The 26,746-nt window shown below is 35.3% G+C and overlaps 2 protein-coding genes across 2 annotated transcripts; one reads left to right on the top strand and one right to left on the bottom strand.

Annotated features, from left to right (window-relative positions):
- Window positions 1–551: 551 nt before the first annotated feature.
- Window positions 552–2,138, top strand: LOC131670606 (uncharacterized). Its single transcript, XM_058946327.1, has 2 exons — window positions 552–786; window positions 850–2,138. The coding sequence occupies exons 1-2, from the start codon at window positions 552–554 to the stop codon at window positions 2,136–2,138; spliced, it is 1,524 nt and encodes a 507-aa protein (XP_058802310.1).
- Window positions 2,139–7,726: 5,588 nt separating this feature from the next.
- On the bottom strand, window positions 7,727–24,949 carry LOC131670607 (cubilin). The gene is made up of 52 exons (XM_058946328.1): window positions 24,873–24,949; window positions 24,614–24,743; window positions 24,362–24,541; window positions 24,238–24,267; window positions 24,011–24,190; window positions 23,818–23,921; window positions 23,606–23,750; window positions 23,290–23,535; window positions 22,094–22,388; window positions 21,692–22,029; window positions 21,266–21,619; window positions 21,022–21,184; window positions 20,751–20,944; window positions 20,141–20,672; window positions 19,841–20,084; window positions 19,462–19,779; window positions 19,234–19,394; window positions 18,833–19,171; window positions 18,233–18,769; window positions 17,790–18,151; window positions 17,452–17,725; window positions 17,141–17,383; window positions 16,544–17,061; window positions 16,042–16,247; window positions 14,474–14,829; window positions 14,198–14,406; window positions 13,967–14,118; window positions 13,712–13,897; window positions 13,438–13,619; window positions 13,110–13,325; window positions 12,871–13,023; window positions 12,722–12,794; window positions 12,546–12,651; window positions 12,328–12,487; window positions 12,036–12,260; window positions 11,893–11,978; window positions 11,584–11,813; window positions 11,315–11,515; window positions 11,104–11,239; window positions 10,707–11,034; window positions 10,441–10,632; window positions 10,212–10,374; window positions 9,958–10,138; window positions 9,623–9,862; window positions 9,399–9,558; window positions 9,106–9,320; window positions 8,948–9,028; window positions 8,798–8,862; window positions 8,478–8,724; window positions 8,247–8,415; window positions 7,930–8,177; window positions 7,727–7,863 (listed from the first exon to the last, which is right to left on the bottom strand). The coding sequence occupies exons 1-52, from the start codon at window positions 24,947–24,949 to the stop codon at window positions 7,753–7,755; spliced, it is 11,241 nt and encodes a 3,746-aa protein (XP_058802311.1). The 3' UTR covers window positions 7,727–7,752.
- Between the last annotated feature and the right edge of the window lie 1,797 nt (window positions 24,950–26,746).

The raw sequence follows: 26,746 nt of genomic DNA on the forward strand, positions 1-26,746 counted from the left end.
TTATTTAACCACTATTTTGCAATAATAATAAAAAAAAATGTTACAATTTTTTTTCAAAAGTCCACCATTTTGCTATGGAATTTTTTTATACTTTAAATTTAGGTTAGTCGACGAGATTTAGACCTTATAATAACAAAAAAATTCTTCTTTTATGTTTCAGAGAGATACGACGACGACAAGTGTACACACAAAATTGGGGGAAAAAAAAAAGTTGGATTGTTCAACATTTTTTTTTACAACTTTTATAAACAAAATAATGTAAAAAAAAATATTTAATGCATCTTCAATGTTTAAGCAATAAACTATAAAATTTTCAACTAAAAATCTTGTATAGTTTAAGAAAAAAAAAATCGCAAAGTTTTGGTTCATTTTTGCCCATCTATTGGGGACGTACATCTGATCGTGAGCGCCTCTGGTGACTAAAAATGAAAGTAAACGGGTCCGCAGTCTGTCGTTGCGTGTAATGGGTAAACAGTGTTTATTATTGTATAATTGTTTAAAAAATCATGTCTAACGAAGTATCGAACCCAAAACCGTTAGTTAATCCAAAGATGAAATGTTGTGTGAAATTCTGTGAGAGTAAATCAACCAAAATTTCTGATATTCGCTTTCACCACTTGCCTAGACCGAACGATGGTTTTGTAAATAATGAAAATTACTTTGGAAAAATTGAGAAAATCAGTCGACTGAAAGCTTGGCAAAAGGCTCTTGGTCTTGGTAATAACTATTCAAAAAGCTTTGTGGTGTGTTCCCTTCATTTCAAGAAAAATGATTATCTATTACCAGGTAAGATGAAGAATTAGATTAACGATATAGACTCTATATGTAAATAAATACTTCTTTTACAAGTGTTCCAACTGCTAGGAGGCATCTCATGTAAAAATCTCAAAAAAAATGTAGTTCCAACTCAAAACTTACCAGTAAAGAAAATAATACCTACAAACAGGTCTTTAAGAAAGCAACAACGTGCTAATATTCAAAAAACAAAAGTAAACAATCAAACTGTGGCTACAGTACAAAGTTCAGCTTCCCAACCATTTGATCAAGAAAGTAATTTAATAAACACCATGGACATTCCTGATTATAACAGTTCATTAGAAACCATCTTGAAGGTGGATGCTGCATGTGAAGCCAAACCAGTGATGAGGGATGCCGTATGTTATATTAAACCAGTGATAAAAGACGTGTCACTTGAAACTCAGACAATGAATGTTATCAGTTTTATTAAAAATGATAGTGCATTAAGTACCATGACAGGATTACAATCTTTTACACTATTAAAGACTATTGTAGAAATTTTGGAGAAATGTTTTACTTCAAAAGAATTTGAAAAAAGTAGTTTGGATACAACGAGCAAAGTTATAATGACTTATATGAAACTGAAACAGAATATGTCTTATAGCGCTTTAGGAATACTATTTCAAATGTCTCGGCAACACTGTCAAAGAATTTTTGAAAAGACAATAGTTATGCTCAGAAGAACTTTACAGGTGATGATTGATTGGCCCTCAAGATCAACGATTTCAAAAAATCTGCCTTCTTGTTTCAAGGGATATGAAGATGTCCGTGTTATCTTAGATTGCACTGAGATACACATACAACACACTAAATGTCTGGATTGCCAAATGTCAACCTATTCCCAGTACAAAGGTGGATTAACTGCAAAATTTATGACTGGCGTTTCTCCTTCAGGTAGTATAACATTTGTGAGTAAGATGTATGGTGGAAAATCCAGTGATACTGCTATTTTTAATCAAAGTGATTTAATTCAATTACTGGAACGTGGTGATGCTGTGATGGTCGATAAAGGTTTTCTGATTGAAGGAACTTGTGAAAAGAATGGCTGGAAGTTGTATAGGCCTTCATATCTTAGAGACAAACAGCTGAGCAGAGTTGATACTGATAAATCATGCGAAATAGCTAAAGCTAGAGTTCATATAGAAAGATCTAATCAAGGATTAAAAGTTTATCAAATACTTTCATCAATGGTACCGTGTGAAGTACACAAACTTCTACAAGACATATTTATTGTAATTTGTGCGACAGTAAATCTAAGTTCACCGATTATAGCTGATTCAAATTTCATGAAAAATTCTGTAGATGAACATATTGAAATGGAACCCGATCAGAGAGTATGAAAAAAGTGAACGTTTATTTTGCTTTGATAAACTTTATTTGTAATATACAAACACTTATAATACAATCACTTTTTTATCACAGCGAATTGAAATTAAAGCCAACGGGCTAATAAAACTAAATGTTACAAAAAAAGAACTGGTTTTTTTTCATCACCTTATTTTTTTTAGCTAAACTTTCCACATCCTTTCAAGACTTCAAATAAATAATTGTTTTTATTTTCAAAACCCTATTTTTTGGCTGAACTTTATACACCTTTGAAGACTCCTAATAAATAACTGTTTATTTTCCCTAACCCTACATTTTTTCGCTGAACTTTCTACATCTCTTAAGACTTCAAATAAATAACTTTTTTTTCTTCACAACCATACTTTTTTAGCTAAACATTTTACACCTCTCAAGACTTAACATAAATAATTCTACATCTCTGAAAACTTAAAATAAATGCTTTTTTTGATCACCCTACTTTTTTTTTTGGCTTAACTTATTCACTTTCAATAACTGGGTTGTTATTTGTATCAACATTTTCATCACCATGATCATTTTTACAAATGTGATGCAACATTATGTTGTAATACGTTCTCTTCAGAGTACTAAGCATTTTGGTTAAAAAATCTACGTCTCTCTGAACATTCAATGTAAATAACTGTTTGTCAAAAGAAGAGTATATTACAAAGTACGTAAAAGGTACATTCAGTACAGCCATGCCTAATTGGATCTGACCATAATACTTATGTCTTTCTTTTAAACATATTTTGTCTCCTTTTCTTTCTAAGCATATACCTATCTGATCTTCAATAACGGCTTCTATGCCACAAGTTTTACCAAGATAAATACATTTAATTTCTAATAACGCTACTGGTCTGAAATTGTCAAATACAACACCATCAGGTGAATAAGCTAGCCAAGGATTTTGTTTTGAGACGACTAATCCAACTTCAATAACTTTAATATTAGTGAACTTTATAAAAGCTTCTCGTGCTTTCGACTCAGTCTTGTTACCGTACTCTGTGAAATCAGACTTGAAATCCTTCGGATGAAAAGTGTTCCTACATTTCAAATCCTAATCCGCTTTCTTGTTTGATGAGTATGTGTAAATTGAGTAGCATTTAGAACCAGTTATTCGATACTGTCTCTCTTCTTGCCAACATGCAAACCAATTTTTGGTATCTTCACAAATTTTTTCAAAATTCCCATTTAGCATGTCTAAAGTTTTGATGCAGCAGTTATTAAGAGGATTTACTGCAAGTTTTTTTAATGATTCTAAAAGTTGGTTCTCTTGATGTAAAAATATTAACTTTATTGCTATCTTCTCAGCCTCCGAAACACTTTTTTCAACTGCAACAATTGACTCGTGCCTTCCCAACCTACACATAATTGAAGCAATTAAATATGCAATGAGATTTAAGTTTCAAATTATTATTTAGAAAAAGAAGTTTATTTATACTTACATATCTTTTGAGAATGCTGACTTTGGTAGATTTTTTATATCAATATTTTTTATATCATTTGGGCTGAGCTGTAAATTAATGTTGTTAAGGTGATAAGTGTCAGGATTTTGAAAACATGCATGGTTTTCTAATGGTGTTGGACCATATTACTTATTGGTATTGGATCATATTTTTCCAGAATTTCTTTTTGCGGTTTTTTCCAAGAACATGTCAGGTCAGTGCATGAGAACGTCTGTATGTGTTCACCATCACTAAAAAAATAGAATTACCTTAAACAAAAATAAAAGTTATATACAAGCATTCAACATGTGATACAAAAATGGAGGTTAGGTATTTACCGGTAGCAGTGCAATAATGCAGCAACCACATGTTTGCATTTGCCACTGAGGCCAGCTTTGCAAGTGCAAGTACAATTTAATATACAGCCAGATTCACTGATATCAATATCAATTTCGTGTGGCTTTTCTTTGATAGCCGTAGTTTGCAAACAAAAAGCCTTCACCTTGACGACTCCAACTTTAACGTCCGTTCTTCCACAATTTAGTAAATGACCTACAGCAAGAATTCGTTCTCCCTCCACAAAACGTCTTTGACTAGGATTTTCACCAGCCCAAATGCAAATTTCATTTATAGTTAGTAACATTTTCCTTAAAAACTGCACTTGGCCCTATGATTCACGTGTATAGATGCGGACTCCCGTCGCCATCTTAGCTGACCTTGTTCTCTCCCCCCACCACATGTACGTCCCCAATATAGGGATACCCCCTTAAGCGCAATCCGAAGGAGTTTCTGCGTCGTTTCGTGACAGTTGACGAAACATGGATCCACTGGTAAAACCAGAGACCAAGGAACAGTCGAAACAGTGGACTTTACCCGGCGAAAGTGCTCCGAAGAAGGCGAAGACTGTCCCATCGGCCGGAAAGGTGATGGCCACCGTTTTCTGGGATTCACAAGGTGTGATCTACATCGACTACCTGGAGAGGGGTAAAATGGTCACAGGGCTGTACTATGCCGAATTATTGGGCCGATTCGACGTCGAATTGCAGAAAAAACGGCCCCATTTGGCGAAGAAAAAAGTGCTCTTCCACCATGACAACACACCGGCTCACACCTCCGCCGTCGTCATGGCCAAATTGGTCGAAATAGGCTACGAACTGCTGCCCCATCCACCGGATTCTCCAGATTTAGCCCCGTGCGACTTCTTTTTGTTTCCAAACTTGAAAAAGTCACTCGCCGGGCAGAAATTTGAGTCGAATGAGGAGGTGATCGCTACCACGGAAGCCTACTTTTCAGACCTCGAGGAAACGTATTTTTCAGACGGGTTAAAGAAGTTGGAGCATCGTTGGGCCAAGTGTATCGAACTAAAAGGAGACTATGTTGAAAAATAAAACGCCACTTTTCCAAAATTTTCGTTTTTCTTTTGTAGGCTAAGTACTTATCGGACCACCCTCGTATTATCCTCCAATCGATATACTAGTATAAGCTACCACGAGTTTGATGTAGAGATAGTTACTGCTGGTATTTTTAGTTGAAGGTACTGCACCATAGCGATACTTTCCGACTCCTAATAAAGGTAAGTTTGTAGATTTTTCCATTGTTTATGCAGCTAATTTAAAGATTGAAGCAAAAATCATGGTACGATTGTATCACTATAATTATTATTATTGTATTATTATTATTATTATTATTATTATTATTGTATTTATTGATTATTATTAATTGTTAATATTCTCGTATTCCATATTCTCGAATGAAAATAATTATTGTAGCAATATTTGACTAATTTACATTGCTAAAAAATTTCTGTTTAGTGCAATAAAGCGGAAATATCAGTGCTCCTTGAGCAGTTGTAGCGAGCAGACGTGTATCAACGTCCCTGTGTATAGTCGCTTTATTTACGTTCGTGCTTATAACATAGTGATATGTAAGCACCACGCCTTCATCGCGATCTGAGGCATATCGCTGCCTGCCACGATTTGACGATAATTTCTCGCAGTTTTTTAACTGCAAAATCAACCAGCTATGGTTCTTTTAGCGGAGGGCCCTGCTAAAATCCAGGTTAAACAAAGTGCTCCAATCTCTCAAGTTCCATTTACATACGCTTAAGCTACATACCAGCCTAAAAGCGAACATGCTATTGTTATCGAAGCTGTAGAAGGTTTGACATTGGATGATTATATCGACGGGCTTGAAAAATTGATCAATGTTAACGAAATCAAGTTCATCTCCAAAATCTCCGGAGGGCGTGTTTGTATCTTTCTCTCAAACCAAACTACCGTACAAGATCTGGAAAATAAAAGTATTCAAGTGCTCAATCATCAACTCAATATACGACCCCTCATTGAAAAAAACAAACGTGTAGTGAACTCCAATATTAACCCCGTAATTCCAAATCAAGTCTTGGTCAGTGCTTTGAGTGAACTTGGAGTACATATAGTTTCCAATATTCATCATATCCGTGCTAGCACCAGTAAACCTGGTCACTCTCACATTCTTTCGTTCCGACGCCAAGTTTACATCAAGGAAGGTGATGAGTCATTACTGCCCGAATCGTTACAAATCAATCACAACAACACAAGTTATTGGATATTCTTCAGTACCGACTCTACTTGCTGTTTCACGTGTCATAAAGCTGGGCAGATTTCTAGGCAATGTCCCATTAATAACAACACCCCTTCGTCTATTATTCCCTCACTCGAATCCACTGATAATAATGAAATAAGCACCTCTTATTCAAGAAGCTATTCCAATGAATGCTCCCTATGAAGTACCCGTTTTGGATGGTACACCCACTAACGTAAACTCTTCTTCATCCGATTGCCTCCTACCAACAAACTCTCATCAAAAAAGAGCTTTATCTATTTCTAGTAACTCTTCAACCTCCAGTTTTTCTGATATTAAAGGAACAATCACTCGTAACATTAAGCTATCTCAACCTACCTTGAAACCTCCAATAAAGAAAAAATCCAAAAAGGACGCTGATGAGCAGCCCGACAATGCTTCTGATACAAACGACTTCGACGACATGGACGACATTCTAGCATCGGTCAAAGGTGAAATCGAGATCAACAGCTCTTCATATGTACTGAACTACGAAAATTTCAAGCAATTCCTTATAAAAGCGTACGGCAAAAGCAACGCCTGCAAAATCGTTCTTGAATTCACAAACGATCTCAGAGGGCTCTCCAATATGATTAGAGAGCTGAAATGTCTCATTTATGAATCGAAACTAAAGGCTAGATGTACGAGACTGGTAACTAAATTGCAAAACCATGATAAATCCGGATCCGAAACTGGTAGAGAGGGTGATTCGTCTGACGGATAGAAATGGATTACTCCAATAAGTATAACAAATCTGAAGTTCTTCCAACTGAATTAAAAGTTATTTTCTGGAACTGTCGAAGTACCAAAGCTACAATTGAAGAAATACCGAAGAAAGTCGACATCTTAGTATGCGTTGAATCCTGGCTCCATCCTGATCAAGATCGTAGTGTGTATTTCTCAGGCTTCAAAAAAAAAAAAAAAAGCGGAAATATCAAATGCTTTTTTATATAATTAATCATATGAAGTTTTCCAAGCAAATATATAGTTATTAAGTACAGTTCCGAATGTAATCCGCCTCTACCATAACTAACAAAATAGCTTACGTTACAAAAGCGAAGATTTTAAGTATAAGCAAAGCTAAAGCAAACGTATAAAATACGTGTTTACTGCTTTATTTTATAACATGCGCGTACGATTTATTGCCACGACTTAGCCATTCTCAGTGACGGACGAAAATATACTACTTTTTGGTAGAGGCTAAAGTAATTTCGTTCAACTTCTAACACTACAGTTTCTATGCTTCAAAACTTTGTCCATTTATATTTATCAAATAAAGAACTGCTGCCGCTCAGTCTTTGATGTATACTTGCTCTCATATACTTCAATCAAGTTCTAATTTATTTCAAATAAAAGTATATTCATTTATTAAAATTGTTTTATTTTATTATTATCGCAGTATATTAATATTCTTACAAATTTTTTCTACTCTTCTAGTTTTTATATTTTAATGACAAAGTGAGATACTGAATTAGAAATTATACAATGAAAACATGCATGAACGTTTATTTGTTTAATAAGTACTCGATACTAAGCATTAAGACTATAATAAAAATAGCATATGTTATGAAACGGCTGCAAAATGTGCTAACCATCCTGAACCGCCATTATTCACACTCGTAACATAAGTAACGGCAATTCGATTGCTTTGTCCCGTAAACTCTGCTGGCATATCCTAAAAAAAAAGAACAACCGTGTAAATAACTTTCGTCGAAGAATCTTAGGGGAAAAATAAACTTACTCCTCCACAGTAGGTTATAGCTGCTTCCCCATTTTCTCCATTGGCGTTGACGTTGAATATGCTCAAATAATCCGTGTCGCACATACTCTTTGGACCAATATCAAAGATTCTAAGATGCAGGGAAACCTTCATTCCTTTGGGAACGCTGATATTCCAAGTACACGTGCTTCGATTTCGATATGAATTAGGATAGAAAGGTGAGGTGAACACTCCACCGTAGTTGTATAAATCACCTCCGCAACCTCGTCCTGAATTAAAATTTCATCAATTTTAAAGTCTCAATTTTAGGGATTGAATCAAATTTTTAATGCACTCACCGGAATTCGTTGAAGTATAAGTGAAGTCGTAAATATTGTTGAAATAAGATCGTTCTTTATCGACGAATGTGTGAATACTCAAACGATTGCCAGTACTGAATACCGGCTCCGGTGTTTCGTAATTGCATACGCTTTGGATAAGATGACCATCAGAACCCCCCTCTCGTATCTTTGAATGAAATCATTAATAAGTTCGAGAAATAAAATACCAATGATCATCTTTTCAATTACCTCCATTTTCGCTTTTGAACAGTCAGGTCCGCCAGGTAAGAAGAAGTGATTGAAATATATATTGATAGTGAAATTTTTCGGTACTTCAATCGTCATCCAGCAGTCACCAACATCGTCGTGAATAATTCGACCTTGAATGGCCGTATAATTTCTTGAACAAGAAGCTTTCCCATACTCGAGTTTGAAACCTTTCTTTTTCAAATTAGAAGGCGACATTTTGTAAGTGATTTCTACGTCTTTGTAATTACTGAAATTGAAATTATATAATAACCATGAAAGCTTTGCTAAAAACTGTGTTATGTAGAATTCTGGGTGTGTACCTATAATAATCATGCGGCTTCAAAGAGCCACAATATTTGAGGAATGATTGGGGAATTCGACTGGCCTGCAAATGTTATGATCAGTTGTATTGGTTAATATTAAATTAAGTTAATTACAAGGCAAATATGGATACTTATAAAATTACTCACGATGACAACAGTCATGTCACGTTTGCCACTTCCTCCGACGATTAAATTCTCGCCAAAGCCTTCGCTGATTACCTCGCGATTCTATATATAAATGGCCACATTTTCAAACGTATTTATGTGACAAAGATAGATTAAAATTCTCACAATCATTTACTCACATTTAAATCAACAATTTTAAAAAATTCAGATTCGCACAAAGTGGAGTCGGCTAACTTGAAGTCTTCAAAAACGATCCTTACTCGCTTCAATCTCCCAGTAGTGCCATGTATTACCCACCTGCATGTGATTTCTGAAGGATAAGCTTGAGGATAACCAGGTGAAGTAAGAATTTGAGTTGTATTTCCAACGTATAAATCGGCAACTCCGCAAGGGGCTGCAAAATTCGCTCAATTTATAGTTTCATACATTCCTTTTATTGTGCGTCTGATAACGAGGTAATTAAAATTATTACAAGTTGCAGCCTTCAACGATCCTTTGACGCCTCGACCTTGACCAATACTATCAGACACGAATCTAATCCAGAGCAAGTTAGAAGTACTCGTAATAGTTGCTGGTACCGTGTTACCACAATAGTGACCAATAATTTCCGCATAAGGTCCGCCGTCACGAACCTACAATATAATCATTGGAAAACTAAAGGTACAAAAATAGGACTTTCACATAAAATTCGTATACCTCAATATAATCGCTATTGCACGACATCCGCTTATTAACTGTCGTGTCGTTGAATGGCGTATCTTTAAGATCTATGTCAGTGATCGTAAACTCAATATTATAACCTTGTGGTGCTGTGATCAGCCAATGACAATCTTGAAGTGGATCGTAATAATCGGTATTTTGAGTTTTAAATGGCGTGGTACTCGTCAATTCAATATTTCCTCCGCAGCCTTGCTCAGGACTGTTTACAAAAAGTACCTACAAATATGTTAATTATGTACATAGAATCGGTATCTAAAGTTCTGTTGATAACAATATTGAACAATATTACAAAGGGCGGAGCGAGCACTTACTGCGACTTTAAACGCATAACTCTTTTCTCCATAAGGACTAGTATGCAACATGAGGGTCATTATATTATCAAGAGACTGCAATACCGGTAAATTTTTACTTAAATCTCCACAGAAAGTTCCTTTTAGGTTTGTTTTTGCAGTGGAGTTACCCTCGAATACTTTCGCAAAACTACCTAGACAGCTTCAAGAATAAAAATATTGAAATTTTATATTTCTTCAACTTTTGTTAATAATATTCCAAGACAATGCAATACTTTTCAATAGTTGACGATATGTTAAACTGTTCGAAACGTAACAAAACGCTCTTCTTCACAGGAGCTTTTATTAGCCAATGACAACTTGTGTATTCGAAATATTGTGGATTATTTTCCATAATTGGATTTAAAATCCTCGGTGTTGTTACTGTACCACCACAATCTATAAAAACATATTTATCAAAGATGTTTTCTTTTTCATTTTATACTTTCTTCGTGAAATACTTACCATTTAGTCGATATCCGAATTTGAAACCGGCACGATTAACTGAACTGTCCGATCTAAAAACTATTTCCATTCTACCTCTTGCAATTCTTCTTCCGGGAGAATTAACGCCACAGAAGATATTTTCACCCCTCATCCAATCACCAGAAAAAGTTCGAATTGTTACATTGTCATATGGACAATTAGCACTCATGCCTATAATTATAATATCAATTAAAAGATTAAGTATAAATATTATCAACGATCAGAAACGAATGATCAAATTGTACCTTCGAGAGTGAACTGCTTGAAGTCGACAATGATTTGTTCGTTTTCTTTAGCAATCAAAGTATAATTGCATATTGAATTGATTGGATATGACATTGGAAAATTAGGCGACTCAATATACTTTTGCATTTCAGAGACTACATAAACGCCACCACAGTTCGAATGCCAGACAGCCTTGAACCCTTCACCTTCGATTAGGTCGTTAGAGTGGAATTTCACTTTCATTTTTCTCGTTGTGGTGTTGAAAGGTTTGTCGGGAGCAATTCGTCCGCAAACTTTTGCCAAACTCTCGTAACGATCATTCAAGCCATCCTCTATCCATTCAGAAACCTATAAATCGACCGTGTGTGAAAAGCATTCTTTGATTTCAGTTGTACTCTTGTACTACTCTTATTTTACCTCGACGTAGTCATTTTCACAATTTGCACTAGTTTCGAGGTGAAATCTTTCAATGAAATTAAGACCGACGTGGAAACCATTATTAGCTATTATTTCCCAAACACATTCGGTATTATTTGGATAATTATTAGGAAATCTGAAACAATCGAAGAAAAATTATTCATAAAATGAAAATAAAATCATTAAGTTCGCGAATACAATTTTACCATACCCTGGCGATCGGATTTCACTTTGCTTGCCTGTAACAATACCTCCACATGCATAATCGGCCGGATTAATATGTATTTCAAAATCACCAACATCTTCAGAGGCATAATACTCGATCATAATTTCATTTGTTGGACTAACAATGTTTGGAGGCTTTTCGTTACCGCAGAATTTTCCTAGAGTCGGTGAACGGAATGTGCGACCCCTATGTGAAGGTGAATTTCAAATAATTATAATAGATCATACAATGAGGCTTAGCAGGGATGCATTTACTTTATTTGAATGTAAGATTTGTCGCAAGATCCAAGATTCATTTTTTCAAAAGTAACTAAAATGCTATTGTCAACATCTGGATACTTGACTTTCCAAGCGCAGTATACTGGGTATGTTATATTTTTTAGTGCTTGGATCTTATGAGATGGTCCGGTCAGTATGCCTCCACATTTGTGCCATTTATACGTCACTGTGAAGCTCATTCTTTCGGCATTAGATGCATTCAAAGCCTTACAACAAATGCAGAATATCATGTTATAAAAAACGCTAGTTATTTTTGAATATTTCAAATTATAATTTCTGTAATACCTGAATAGAATAAGATTTGAAAGGACTAGTCACTGTGACTCTATCTGCTGTCCAGTTTCCACATACTCTAGCTACAGGTTCATCTCCTAGAAGCAAAAATCGATTTGAATTTAGCAACAATAAATTATGTTTTTTGTTTTTACCTTTGATTGAAATGTAATTGAGATAGTTGCGGCACACAATCGATTTGATTCCTTTGCTAATCAAACCAGATATCGTTATAGCAAGAGTCATGCTATCTCTTTGAATTGATTCTACATCTTCAGGTTGTTCGATGGTCCATTTACAGTAAAATGCTGATTGGTTGAAAGGGGCAGAACGTGGATTGGTCAATACATCGTTCCAAGAGTTTAATTTACCTCCACATGCTGTTAAACAAAAAACACAAATTGACCAAATAGTATCTATCGTCAGTAATAATTACAGAATCCTTACGAGCAGGATATACGGCTCTGAATCTGGCTTTCATTCCACGATGTCCGCCCGTCGATATATAATAGATGCTCATAAAATTTGTTGAGCTTGCAATAGTCATTGATTGCGAAGATTCCCTCACTACTGCAATAGTAGCAACGTTATCGGGGTCGTGATGGAACTATAAAAATTTGTGTTATTAATACGAATCTAAAATCAATAGATTTTACACACATTACCGAGACGTGACTGCCTGATGAATATGTAACTCCAGCCAGATCTAAATCAATAATGTCAACTTGGACTTGAAATCCTTCCGGTACGTTAATTTTCCAACTGCAATATCTACAATAAAAAGTAAATCAAAATTATAAGCGGGACTCTAGCATTTTTTTAATAGTACCAAAACATTTACCTATACGTTGTGGGCCGTGGATAACCAACTGTTTGGAACATACCCATCATACCATTCAGATTCCCTCCACAACCTAGATTTCCAGATTAATTAATATAATATTTAAGACCCTTTTCTATATAAGTGTATGTGTACGGTATTTTACATACCATCATGGCTGAAGGTGTAGTTAAGTCGGAAACCTCTGGAGTATGGTAGTCTCGTATTGGTAAATGAACTCACAAATGTTACCATAGCTTCACTTGTTAGAATATCGATGACGCCGGGCTTATTTCTGCCACAAAACTTGCCGATTTCGGTCTCTGAAAAAAGAAACTTATTAATTTCAAGATCCCGTTTAAAGTAACAACAACAACAAATTAATTACCGTTATGACCGTAGAAATCGCCAGGAACTTTCTCATAAATTGTTACATGATCGGTATCGTTACACTCTCGTCTAGTAGGAAGTTCGAGATCTTGGAATTGAAGTTTGATGCCTCGAGTGAAATGTGGTGCCATGATCCACCAGGTACACAATTGAGATTTGGTGTCATATGAGTCAGGATAGTTGGGCGAACTTATTACTCCACCTTGAGGATTTCGTTCAATACCTCCGCATACATCTTTAGAGTATAAATTATAAAATTTATACTCACAAGTTTTATTTAATAATAAATCATTGCATTATATGTATGTATAAATATAAATCATTATATGTATGTAATTATAACTCACCACCAGAGGTGATAACAGCTTTGAACCCATTACGAGGTTCTGGTAGATCGGTATAATAGTGTACGAATAAAATATTTCCTTTGGTTGTTACAGAACTCGGAGCCATATTTTTACAGTATCTGCCAAGAAGCTCCGACGTCTCTGTACCACCATCTCTAAACTCTACGTACTCTTTCTCGCAACTGTTAGTAAAAATAACCAACTAATTATAAGGCCAATTTTCATTAACAATTAACACTGTATTTTTATAGTGTACTTTTACGAATTTACGTACTTTTCACTGAAAGCTAAGTCGAATCTTTCAACAAAGTGTATGGCCATACGTTGCTCATCAACACTCATAAATGTCCAGAAACATTCTGTATGAGGTGTTGGAATATTAGGATAATTTGGAGAGGTGATTTCTATCTCTGACTTTCTTGATAAATCGAATCTACCACCGCAATCGTGACCTAGTTCTCTAAATTAAGGAAATGACAAATGAAACGTAGGTAGAAATGTGAGTGACATATATCAAGCGTCCACTTACTTGAATATTATCTTCAAATTAACACTAGCAAAAGATACAGCGAGTTTGATGTAAAGATAGTTACCAGTGGTATTCTGTACTGGGGGTATAACACCATTACAGTACTTCCCAATGCCCAATAACGGCGAGCTTGCAGTTTCACCGTTTTTCAGCTGCATCAAAATGTCCCATCGAATGAATAAATGTCCAAATTGTATCAATAGAATACTTAACTATTGTAATATACTATACCACAAGATAGTTAGATCTACAAGAGTTATCGTCCGTTTTGGGTTGGCTGCTTTCAATGTTATACTGCTTAATGTTAACTCTAATTCTTCGTCCAGGTCTCACTTTGACAACCCACTCACAGGCATAAATGTACGGTCGAACTCTTGAGTATCCACTGGTAGTATTGAATTGTATCACGCCGAACGTCTTTTCCAGTAACCCTCCGCATTCTATTATTAAAGGTTGGCAAGTATCACTTTACAGTAATCGCACATTTCATCGCAAATATTAACTTACGTTCTAAAGCTATAGCCGAAAATCCTGTCTTATTCAAATAGGAATCCGAGACAAATTGTACAGTCATAGTATTTTGGCCGGAATAACTTGTCGACGTGGCGTTAGATAAACAGACTTTTTTGATGAGATTTTCATTAGAATTGAAAGTTGTCACATGGCCATTGTAAATTGCAACGTAATCTGTAACGCAGTTCTCCGACTCTTCCAAATTCATAGATAAAAATCTCAACAGTACGTGACTTCCAGGTGCTGTGACGAAAGTCCAAGAATACTTAAGATTTTCTGCATAACCGTCAGGATATCCTGGCGAGTGGAATGTATAACTGCTGTTCGTTGTTGTCAGAACTATGTACTTGCTATTTTCAGATGCTAAACCGTACACATAATTACATTAGTCATCGAATTTTTACAGATTTATGAAGTTTATAATATTCTATCCTTCTTACAAGGAGACAACTCGATCTGCGAGAGATCGATTTTGAAGAAATTTTCAGAACATATTCCTTATAAAAATTAGATGAAACGTATCTTAGTTTTAGCTCATAGGTTTATTTTAGAAATTATAGGTCTTCATATCTAATATATTAACAAATGAAACCCCTACTTAACTTTAAATAACTTTTGAAAAAAGAGCAGACCGCATTGAGAAAACTAATAATAGAAAATTAAGGTTTCATTTAACAAAAAGAAGTTATAGGAAAAAGGTACAACCGTTCATAAAATATGGTGAAACGAAATTTCATTAAATATAAAACCAATTTTATGATCACAGCAATTCACTTGGTATTTCATTTGTAAATTTAAAATTGACATACCTTCTGAACAGTTAAATTTTTTATAACAATATTTTTTTTAATGGATGAAATTGATCTCAACTTTCTATTAATAACATTTGAAATTATTTAGGGGTAGAACAAAATTTTATTTTGTAATATATTATATATAAGACTCAATAAGTTCCAAAAAAGGTTTATAAGCTAAAACTAAAAGGCACGAGTCTTTTTTTATAAGAAATATTTTTTCAAAATTTTTCCCAATTATATTCTTTTATATCAATTTATCAATTTTATCAATCAATATTTATTTTATTAATTTATATTCTTATAATCTTATTACTACTTGTTACTTTGCGACAGAGACAAAGAACGACTATAGGTACATAACGATGAACTACTTGTATTACTCTACTATAAATGTATATACTGTTCTATAAAAATAATATTGCCAAGGGTCATAATCAAGAAAATAAAAATGACCGAGCTACTGTGGCTTTCCATTTGATCAACACTTGTCATATCAGTGATTGTTAGATGCTCGCGTCGCTATATCTATTATTAATGTCATGATTAAAATTATAAGTTTTCAATTCAGCTTCCGTCATTCAGAAATTAAGCATTTTATACAATTGAGCTCATTGCTTATTTGATTTAGCACCGTAATTTCTTTGACAAGATTATGGGTCATTTATTGAAACTTATTATGTTTTATTTATTTTTCACATCAATCTCCAAAATTTACATCAATTAAAAATAGTTATGCTAGAATTGAAATAAAAAAAATAACAGTACTTACTATCGACTACTTGTATTTCTCCAGTATTGGTTGGTCGTGGAATCTTCGTCCACTTAAGAAGGAACCAGTTACCTACTTGATCATAAATACTATCGAATTGAATATACATAATATTACTCGAAGATGTGATAGGCTCTTCAGGAATAGCGATTCCACACAATTCTTTCATTTCTGGAGCATCTTCGTTGTAACCATCATATATCTATACGTAATTAAATTGTTTGCAATTCATCAATAGTTATTGAATTTATAAAAAATTTAAATGATGAAGAAGCAAGCTAAACATGATAATTACGACTTTTTTGTTATTTAAACTTTAAATATGTTTTTAATCGTTCTTAAAGCTAATTTTTTAGTATTGTATAATTCTTATTCAAAATACATCAAAATCTTTAAAGAACAAACCTTCGTCATCAGAATTTAAAGAAATGTTATTACCAACTTTTCTCAAATATTCAGATCACTCGCGTCTTTTCATATATAAAAATACGAATTTACCTTCACCGACGAATAGCAGTAATCTTCATAACTATCGAGATGGAAGTCTAAAAATTCGATCCTTATAACGAAATCGAAGTCGACAGTAATTCTCCACCAATAATCTGAACTCTTTCTATGTGGAACTGGATACATCGGCGAAGCTATTTCCCCAAAATCACCGGTAAGTTCATCTCCAAATAACAAATTATATTCCGCTTTAAATCCTTTTGGATTTCCTAAAGTATTAGGAGCACTTTTGAACCGTATCCATAACGGTTGTGCTGATGTAATACTGTCAACATTTTTTCCGCAAAAAACTCCACGTAACTTTCCAATTCCATTGGTTTCCCGAACTTCCACGTAGTCAACATTACAGTGCTCACTTTCTGTGAGTTCAAACTCATCAAAGGTCAAGGAAATTCGATTGCCAGGTGCATTTTGAATTATCCAGATGCAGTCTGCTTGGCTGGGATAGCTCAAGGGATAGTTTGGAGACGCGATCGTACCACTTTCTGCGGTGTAGTTACCTCCACAAGCTGTAAATCTCAAATTGAAATATTGATTTTATTTAACAATAAATTGTAATAGAAATGGTTTTTTTATCATGTAACTGACCGTTACTGAAGGTAGAATACGAGGCTTCAAATTTGTCACCCACGCTGTGCCCATACTCAGCAGTCATTTGAATAGTTAGCGTATTTCCAGTACTATAGAAAGGTGTTGGTATTTTATTTGAACATATCGTCCCTAAAAGAACTCCTTGAGTACCGTCCCCTTCATACACCTCTATGTGATTATTCGAGCAGTCATCAGATTCTTGTATGTTTATGTGACTGAATGTCAAAGTCACTTTATCTCCTATAATAAAGAACGCGTATCTTCAAAAGATACTCCTTAATTTATGTCTTTGAATTATTTATATTTACCTGGATCCTCGGCACTTAATATCCAAGTACAATTAAGAAGCGATAGCGACGTGTGTAGGGTTGGCGATGACTGAATCGCTCCTTGGCCATTAATAGTGATTCGGGCACCACAGGTGCGATTGTATAGTGCCATGAAACCCTTTGCTGTTACCAACGCATCGGTTCTCATTACCACGAGCATTTGATTACCACTTGAAACATAGAACGGCAACGCATCTATAGCATGGCAATGTTTACCTAGTATGGGCGATCCCAGTATAGGACCGTCGTGAATCTACAAAATATTATTATTTTAGTTATTATAGATATTTTCAATGATCATATAAAAGACTTGATACCTCAATGTAATCGTCCGTGCAATTACGACTTCTTTCAAGATCTAAATCTACGAAGGTTAGATTTATAGCATGGTTTCTGTCAACAGTAATCAACCACTCACAATTCTCATTGTGAGGATAATTCTTGGGGTAGTTAGTTGAATGTATTACTCCGGATTGACCACTAAATTTACCACCGCATTTTATGGGAACGCTATGGTAGTTCGCTGTAAATCCGTGACTAGCATAGCTGGTTTCCGACATATATTTAATTGTCATTCGATTGCCAGTGCTGGTGAAGGTAGTCGGCGTGTCAGAATAGCAGAGGTTATGGATTAACAAAGGAGCTTTCTCGTTAGGTCCATTGTAAACTTCAATCGATCCTGACGTGTCTGAGCAAGTAATTTTTCAAAATTAAAATCAACAATGGAAATGGCAATTGAAAGTCGGAATACAAAATTTACCTGACAGACAATTCCTAGTCTTGGTGTTATCAATTTTTGGGAAGGTAATTTCAATGCTCTTATCCAATTCTACCTCTATCAACCATATGCATTCTACGACCTCCTTGTCCAATTTATCACCATTCGGGTATCCAGGTGATGTAAATGTACCTGCAGGTTTAGTGAACCGTCTGCTACATCCATTCACGTACCATTCTAGCCTGAATCCACCGGCAACGCCACGACGATCGGTGACAAAATTTACGAAAACACGACGTTGCTTTGAAGAAATTTTCAATGGCAAGACGTCCTCCTCTGTTCCGCATTTTGTCACGAGCTCAGTATTGGGGGTATCATCACCTTCCTGTATCTTTAGGTAGTCCTGATTACAATTTCCTCGAAGACCTGAGTCGATGTCGAAGTGAGAGAAGGTTATATTGATAGCGTTTCCAGCTGGTACTGTAATCGTCCACGTGCAGTTACTCAAGTTTTCATAACTGTCAGGGAAGTTAGGAGACTCAATCACGCCTTGGAAGCCTTCAACTTCGTTGACACACTCTAAAATTCAAAGTTGTTATCAAAAATTTCTCGAAAAAAATGCACATTAACAAATTGACTTACCAGTGGCATATCTAAGATGGAATCCTCGAGAATTAGTCAATAAATCTGTTCGAAAGGTCAATTTAATTTGATTACTATGAGTCATGACAATTGGAGGAATTGTAGAACCGCAATATCTCGCAGGATTTTGAGCATATCCATTTATTATGTCAGCTATTTCAAGGTAATCAAACAAACATTTTGGATGTTCTTCAATGTCAAAATCGATAAATGTAATACGAACGACACTGCCTGCAGCAACCCGGATATTCCACGTGCAAGTCGCTCGATGGTAATAGTTTTGGGGATAATTAGGCGATATTATTGCACCACTAGACGTGTGAAGATTACCTCCACAGCCTGAAAAACAATGTTAATAGTTGATCGATGAAGAAACACAAAAGAGTTTGCGTTTTACGAACCTGCTGTAGAACTATGCCAGCGGATTTCAAAGCCATCTTCTTGTAAAGAATTGTCTGAGACAAATTTAATGTACATTTGATTTGTCATGCTTGTCAATTCATCTTGCACTTGGGTTCCGCAAAATTTGCCTAGCAACGGTGAATTTTCTTGAGAACCGCTCCTAATAACGTAAGAAAAAATAACAATGAGCATAAGTTTATTTTATGAATTTCAATAAAATAACTCACCTGACTTCTAAATAGTCATATGAACACAGCCGGGACTTTTCGATTTTAAAGGAAAGAAAATTGAGAGTTACCAAATACTTATTTTTAGCTTCGATTATCCATACACATTCTTTATTTTTCGGGTATTTCGCATCAGGATAATTCGGTGACCGTATGTAACCACTATCGGCATAATAATGTCCACCACAAGTATTAGTGTCATTGATAAAATTGAAAGACAATTGGATATCCTCGGAACCACCATTCTGGTGATACGTGATTGTCAAGTCATTTCCTTGAGTGGTCATCATTTGCGGCGGTGGGATAAAAGCACAGTATCTAAAAATTATATTATAAGCACTTTCTGTCCATCGTAATTAAACAGAAACATGACACATACTTTCCCATTGATATTTTATCTTCATAGTCTCCTCGCTCTTCCAACTGAATGTAATTTCGTGTGCATTCTTCGTTAACAGACGTCGTACGCGATGGAAAAGATACCCAGTTGATTTGGATAGCATGCTTGTAAGGTGCATGTATTATCCAAATGCAATCTTGTTTATAATAGGAGTAGCTGGATTGATCTAACGAATGTGTGAACGATATTGATCCTGGCGCTTCTCGGTAAATACCTCCGCATTCTATAATCGTTTCATTATAAGGCAACAATCGTAATTCAACAAAATAAAATACCTACCTCGGTCAATCGTTGAATAGTTTGCTTTGAAACCCATATTGTGAATATTTGAATCGGTAAAAAATTCAAGGAACATGTAATTGTGTGTAGAGTAAATGGGTTCCGTAGGCATCATTTTCTCGGAACCACAAAGTTTCTTTAGTAGCGTTGAGTTTTCCGAGTCACCATCCCGAATTTCAAGCTTATCAAAATAACACTCTGTCTCGCTATCGATTGTCGTTCCTTCCTCGATATCCATGAATTCGAAAGTGAGAACAACTGCTTTTTCCGGCGGTAGAGATATCAGGTATTTACAGTCTTTTGATGCGGGATAATGGTTCGGATAGAACGGCGACGTTATTACGCCAGTAGGGTTAGTAAAAGTGCCACCGCATTCCACTTCATACTTTAAAATAAAACCCTTTTCCTCGAGATTCGTGTCCGTTTCAAAGCGGATAAGCACTATATTCGAATGGATTGTCATCGCAGGTGGCAAATTGTTACCGCAATATTTGCCTTTTAGTGGTGAATCGATGCTTGGACCTTCATAAATCTGTAGAAAATAACAAATTAATATTACACTGGTATCTATTTTTACGACGTATTTTGGATCACTGGAAATATCACTTACCTGAACCGAGTCGAACATGCAGTTACGCGAACGTTCAACATCAAAATCTAGCCATTGGACACGAATACGAGAACCTGGTGGTAATCGTATTTCCCATTCGCACATTGCATCTGATCGATATTGACCAGAGTGATATCCAGGCGAAGCAATTTCAGCAGTGTCGGCTGTGAAAACGCCACCACAATCTGGAGAACCTACGGTAAATAAATAGTAACAAATAAAAACATCGAAGTAAGCCTTTCTCTGTGCATAACTGGTATCTCTATTATACCTGGTATACTGAGAAAGGACAAATGGAAACCACTGTCTGTTCCAGAATTGTCGGAATGGAATCTGATAGTGACCTGATCTCCCGTGCTGGTCAAAATCGCAGGATTACTGTGGTTACAAAATATAGCCAATTGGTGAGGACCAGCGTAATTTGTTTCATTTACCTAGAAAATCGGCATTCCATTATAGCGATATTACATTTTTATTCAACAAATACTTATTATCGGATAAACATTCGGAATTACTTCAAGATAATCGTACTCGCAAGTTGGATGTTCCTCAATCGCAACCATAATAAAGTGCAGAGCAATTCGTTTTCCAGGGCTCACTTTTATGGTCCAATAACAGTCTCTATTTACTGGATATTTGCCGGGATAACCTGGCGAAGATATCGAGCCATATTCGGTTTCAATTTCTTCACCGCACTGAGGTTCGACCGACGACCAAGTCAAAGCAAATCCGTCACTATTAATCGTACTATCTGAATGGAACCAGATGTACAACGAGTTATGAGTTGAAATTATCGTGCCATTGTTCGGCAATTGATCGCCGCAATATCGACCAAATATTTGACTACCGGCCGACCTTCCATCATGGATCTTAAAATCAACAATAGTTAAATATTCATTTTTTATGATTCATAGATCTAAAATATGAAAATACCTGGTTACCTGGACATAATCGTGTCGACATTCATCGCTTCCGTGCGCAGTCTCCAATGCGAATTTAGTGAAGGTCACGTTCAACACGAGTGTCCGATTGGTCAAAATGACCCATGCACAGCTCAGCGAATGGTCGTATTTGCTACCCGCCTCAACAGGAAATTCAATAGAACCGGTCTCGCTTCTGAAGAAACCACCACAAGCAGATTTTGCTGTAGCACACAATGGCCCAGAGAAACTCGAAGTACACTCGCAATATCTACTCCCATTTGTATTCTTGCGACAGGTGCCGCCGTTGAGGCAAGGATTTTGAATGCATGGGTCGACAGCCACATCACACAACGGACCTTTATAAGTAAACAGTGAACAATATGAACGCGCCAAACTGTTTTTAGCAAAGAAAAGACTTACCGGAATAGCCTTTGTTACAATGACACTTGAAACTATGTTCACCTTGAGAAAAACACGAACCGTGAACGCAAGGACTACTTCGGCAAGCATTCCTGACTGGTACGCAGCCTTGTGGGCCCAAACCACTACCTTCATACCCTTCCGGGCACAGACAGTATGTCTTTGCATTTGAATCTTCTCTACAGGTTGCTAAACTATGACAGCCACCGTTGTTTACGTTACAATTTCCCACGAAGAAACATGTGATGCCGTCACCTTGATAACCCACTGGACACGGTCCACAAGTTCGAGATCCCTTAATCATGATAAATAAAGGAGTTCTAGATTAAGAATTCGTATTATGATAAAAGCACACTAACAAATAAACCATGCAATCGATGTCAATATATTTTCTACCCAAGTTATGAAAGTAGACGCTTTCTTCGTGAAATGACTGGTGAAAGCCTTGTTTCGATAGGTCGAAAATAGTATATGAGAACATACAAAATTTACATATTTACACGTATTTCGTAATTTTGCTAACACTTTATCAATCTAGGTACATAATACACTATTTCTTCCTCAAACGATGGAATATAGACGGAATATATTTTTTCCTTGAGCAAGAAAATGACATTCTACTCCTTCATAGGACTTGTGTTGGATAAAATAGAACTACTATTGAAATCGAGCATTGAAGTATGATGGACGGATAAAATAATTTAAATGAACCTATTTTCTGACGGACTCAGGAGAGTCCATGTATAGTTTGGAGCCGAAGTATGATCCTATGCGCAATAATACGTTCAAGGGAATAATAGATCATTATGTATTTTAAGATGCTGAAAGCAAATGTGTTAATTTTTTTTCTTGAAAAACAATGATATCTTTTGTTTTAATTGTAATTATTTGGCCAAACTTAAAATATATGATTTTTTTCAACATAAACATATTTTTCTTGATAATTTGATTAAAAGGAAAAGTTACGTATCATTTTTTGTGTAGTAATAAGGTATATTAATAATTTATTCCTATACAAAAAAGCAATCTTTGATACTCATGACAAACAGAACGCAACAAAATCAGTTTTTTTATACAATGTTTAATCCTTGTTGAAGAATGAAAAGTAGTTCTCTATGAAACTTGCACTTGATTTATCAATTATACCAAAAAGGTAAAAACAAATATTACATGTAGCTTATCAATCTAAAACTTACCAATGTATTGATACAATCGACGAGTGGAGTTTGACTGCAACCCCCATTGTTAAGTAAGCATTCGTCAATATCTTGGCATTTATATCCATCGCCAGTGTAACCAGCTGGACAAACTCCGCAGAAGAAGGTTCCTGGGACATTATGACAGGCAACGAGTGGATTGACTGAACAAGGATATCGTCCCACGGAACATTCGTCAATATCTTTTCTGCAAGACGGATCGTTTTCACCTAAATGATCCCAACCCTGAAAACAATGTTAGTTTACAAATATAGTACTAAAATTTCATGTTTCTCGAAGATCCAATTGTCATTACCAATTTACATATGCAAGTATATCCCAAAGGAGAATTGTTTTTTAAACATACGCCGTTTCCACAAAGATCGACGTCATTCGATTGGTCGCAAGCTGACTTTTGAGTTGTGCAAAGATAACCATGCCATCCTTGGGCGCAGGTACAGCTGTAAAAAAGGTGATTCACTATTCAACGAAAAATCTTGTTCATAAATAAACCTATCTGTACGATACCTAAAAGTACCAAGCGCATTTACGCATGTTGCCCCGTTCTGGCATCCAGATGGCTTGCCGGCTAATCGCTCGCATTCGTTCACGTCTACAGTACAGTGATCGCCCTAAAGAACGAAACAGCATCAATCTCGTTGATAATTATCATGACTACGTATACTCCTGTTTTTGAAAACAGAAAAGTTTTATCACTTACCTCCCATTCGGGTGGACAGTGACACGAAAACGAATCATATAAGTCGATGCATGTTCCGCCGTTCTGGCATGGATCACTATTACACTCATTGATCCGTAGTTTCGTCGTGATAGTGCGAACTTTATTTTCTAATCTTCGTAACTGTAACATTATACCAGTCAATGAATCGTATGGAAAATACTTTGTAACAATTTTATCTCACTCACCCTTGTGCTCAATGATCTTACTGTACCTGGTGACACAGAAATGGGATCCGACTGTCGTTTAAAAATAATATTTATTGCTTGTTTAAATAAATTAAATTAGGTAAATCTTTTACGAAAAAAAGATTTCTTGATCTGTATATAATACCTCCGGAGCAATTGGGATGCTGTCGTTGGAGTGTCTTGGTTCAGATTTACTAAGTGCGTTGACTTTTCGAAGCAATCCACCTGGACCTTCGACAATTCGTGTCAAACGTTGCAGCGTGGATTCGACGTCGTCGAGTATACCATTTTTCCATCGTTCGATTAATTGGGATGCGTTTGAAGCCTATTGTTATGAATAATTATTTTAATATTTTTCGAACTCAAATTTTTCAAATTCATAATCAGTGAGACTTACAGCCCACACAGTGTGAAGCAAATTAATGTCATTAACGTTGATATGTCCTTCTCCTAATGTTTTTAATGTTATATTTTTATCTCTTCCACTAGTCAAGTATAGATTGCCATTTACAGATTCTAAGTTAGGCCTATCAAATTAGAATAAATGGTGGCATAAGCGTATGGCGGTAAAAAATTGCTGTTATTTGATATAGCAATAGAATGTTTTGCTAAGACTAATGAAAAATGATTTTGCAATAAACGGTGGTTCATCAAACCTTTCCTCCAGCCAACCGGTGGAAGAATTGCATAGCGAAAAAATGAATAGCCAGCCACACCACCAGTGTGCTGACATTTTTACACAATGTGCGACAAAGTTGTCAATTGTCGGCAAGACAAACTTGTCTTGAGGCTCAACTTAAATTTGAAAAATCATTACTTGAAACTTATCGATGACTTACAAGACTCGACTAAAAGAACTAGATAGTACTGAGGCTGTACACGAACTGATGAAAAATCTATGGAGCTCGAACATAATAGTACTAAAGTGGGCGTTAGCGAGTTTGTAATCATGGTCCACCCAATATCGAATTACGTTATGATTGAAAAGTTGCATGCTTGTAAAGCCAAAAAGTGTTTGGAGAAATCACCCTAACCATGTGCAGGAAAATGATTTACCTCTAACGAATGAGCTTTAAAAAAATACCGTGGGATGTGTGTTGACAATTACATTTTTCGTTTTAACGTTTTACCATTTATGAGCACTATCACGAATATTCAAATTACATTCAGGCAAATAATCCGTCTTTGAAAAATCTAAAAAATTTATGGTAGATTTATGTTATTAAAATCTATTTTTTATTATTAAAATTTTTTCAAAAGATTTGGCGTACGCCTTCAAGCACGATTTTTCATAAAAGTAATAAAGTTTCTTGATCTGAGCTCTTAATCTGCAATAATTCTTATCTAGGTCTTTATTAAAAATAATCTTACTAATTGATATAATTATACTTTTTTCAATTGAATGCCATGGAAAATGATAATCAGGACAAATCTCTACGAATAAAAAATTCATCTCATCAGCACCTACAAAATCTTATCGACCGATTCCGGAATGGTCGTCCGACTACCTTATCAAGAATTTGTATTGTAATGTATATTTATTCTAAGCCAGCGCTAGACCAGCTTTAGCTTTCAGGATACTCCTCAAGTAGTTGTAATTTATTTACAGGCTGGCGCTAGTCTGTTACTTTAGATTTCAGAAATTTATTTAAATATATTAGTTGTAATTTAATTATTATCAAGCGTGTCTAGATAAATTTATTCCCAAGATCATGATGCGTTTCTCATGAGAACATTTTCATTGAGAATTACATTTCTCTTTTAATTCTGTTGTTATTATTTCGATATAATTGTAAAAATAATGAAAAAATTCATGCAATTCACACGCATCATCACTGATTTATTAACAGCACATATGTGTTTAGTAAAGAGCGTGTCAACGTTGGGGGTCCGATGTGCTCATCGTTCCAAAATAACTTGATAATCAATTGAAAACACAATGTTACAACCTTGTGATAGTGTTGACTTGCATCCACTCTTTCCATTATTATCTTTAGTTGGTGAATAATCAGACCGGTTCAACAAATTGTAAATTTATGTGAGTAGCATTGAATAATTGTTAGTGTCTGAGAAGCTATAGAAGCTAACACTACTTGAAAAATTCCGTAATTAATATTAATTTAAAGATCCATTGGTTGACAAGAATCGCGCGTGTTTTCTTATTTGCCAGGTAAGTTTTCACATTTTCCCATCGCGTTTGAATGTTTTTACGTAACTATATATGTCTTTAGATATGATATTAAAATGCAATGTAGCAGTATAATTTATTCATTACGTTTTATACATTAATTTTTATAATCTATATAAAGGTATTCGAGCATGTATTTTCTTTGGCACTGTAAATTTATGCGATGCCAAAGAAATATATTTTTCATCCGAAATTGCAGGCGTTTTATCTTAATTAATACAAATCTGGATAAATATAATATGCACAGATAGTTTCATCAACTCTAAAAGGACACGATTTCGTGTATTTCTATATGAAGATGCAATCTTTTATATAGAGATAGTCTTACAAATGTGACGGTAC

The sequence above is a fragment of the Phymastichus coffea genome, unplaced genomic scaffold, assembly GCF_024137745.1.
Source record: "Phymastichus coffea isolate CEN01 unplaced genomic scaffold, Cenicafe_Pcof_1.1 PCOF00112, whole genome shotgun sequence".
Taxonomy (NCBI): Eukaryota; Metazoa; Arthropoda; class Insecta; order Hymenoptera; family Eulophidae; genus Phymastichus; species Phymastichus coffea.

Coding starts and splice junctions, on each gene's coding strand:
- LOC131670606 (XM_058946327.1), top strand. CDS start 552: ATGAAATGTTGTGTGAAATTCTGTGAGAGTAAATCAACCAAAATTTCT. Junction 787..849: donor AAATGATTATCTATTACCAG/GTAAGATGAAGA, acceptor TTCTTTTACAAG/TGTTCCAACTGCTAGGAGGC.
- LOC131670607 (XM_058946328.1), bottom strand. CDS start 24,949: ATGTCAGCACACTGGTGGTGTGGCTGGCTATTCATTTTTTCGCTATGC. Junction 18,152..18,232: donor GACTAGGAATTGTCTGTCAG/GTAAATTTTGTA, acceptor CAGACACGTCAG/GATCGATTGAAGTTTACAAT. Junction 12,261..12,327: donor CAGAGCCGTATATCCTGCTC/GTAAGGATTCTG, acceptor TTTGTTTAACAG/CATGTGGAGGTAAATTAAAC.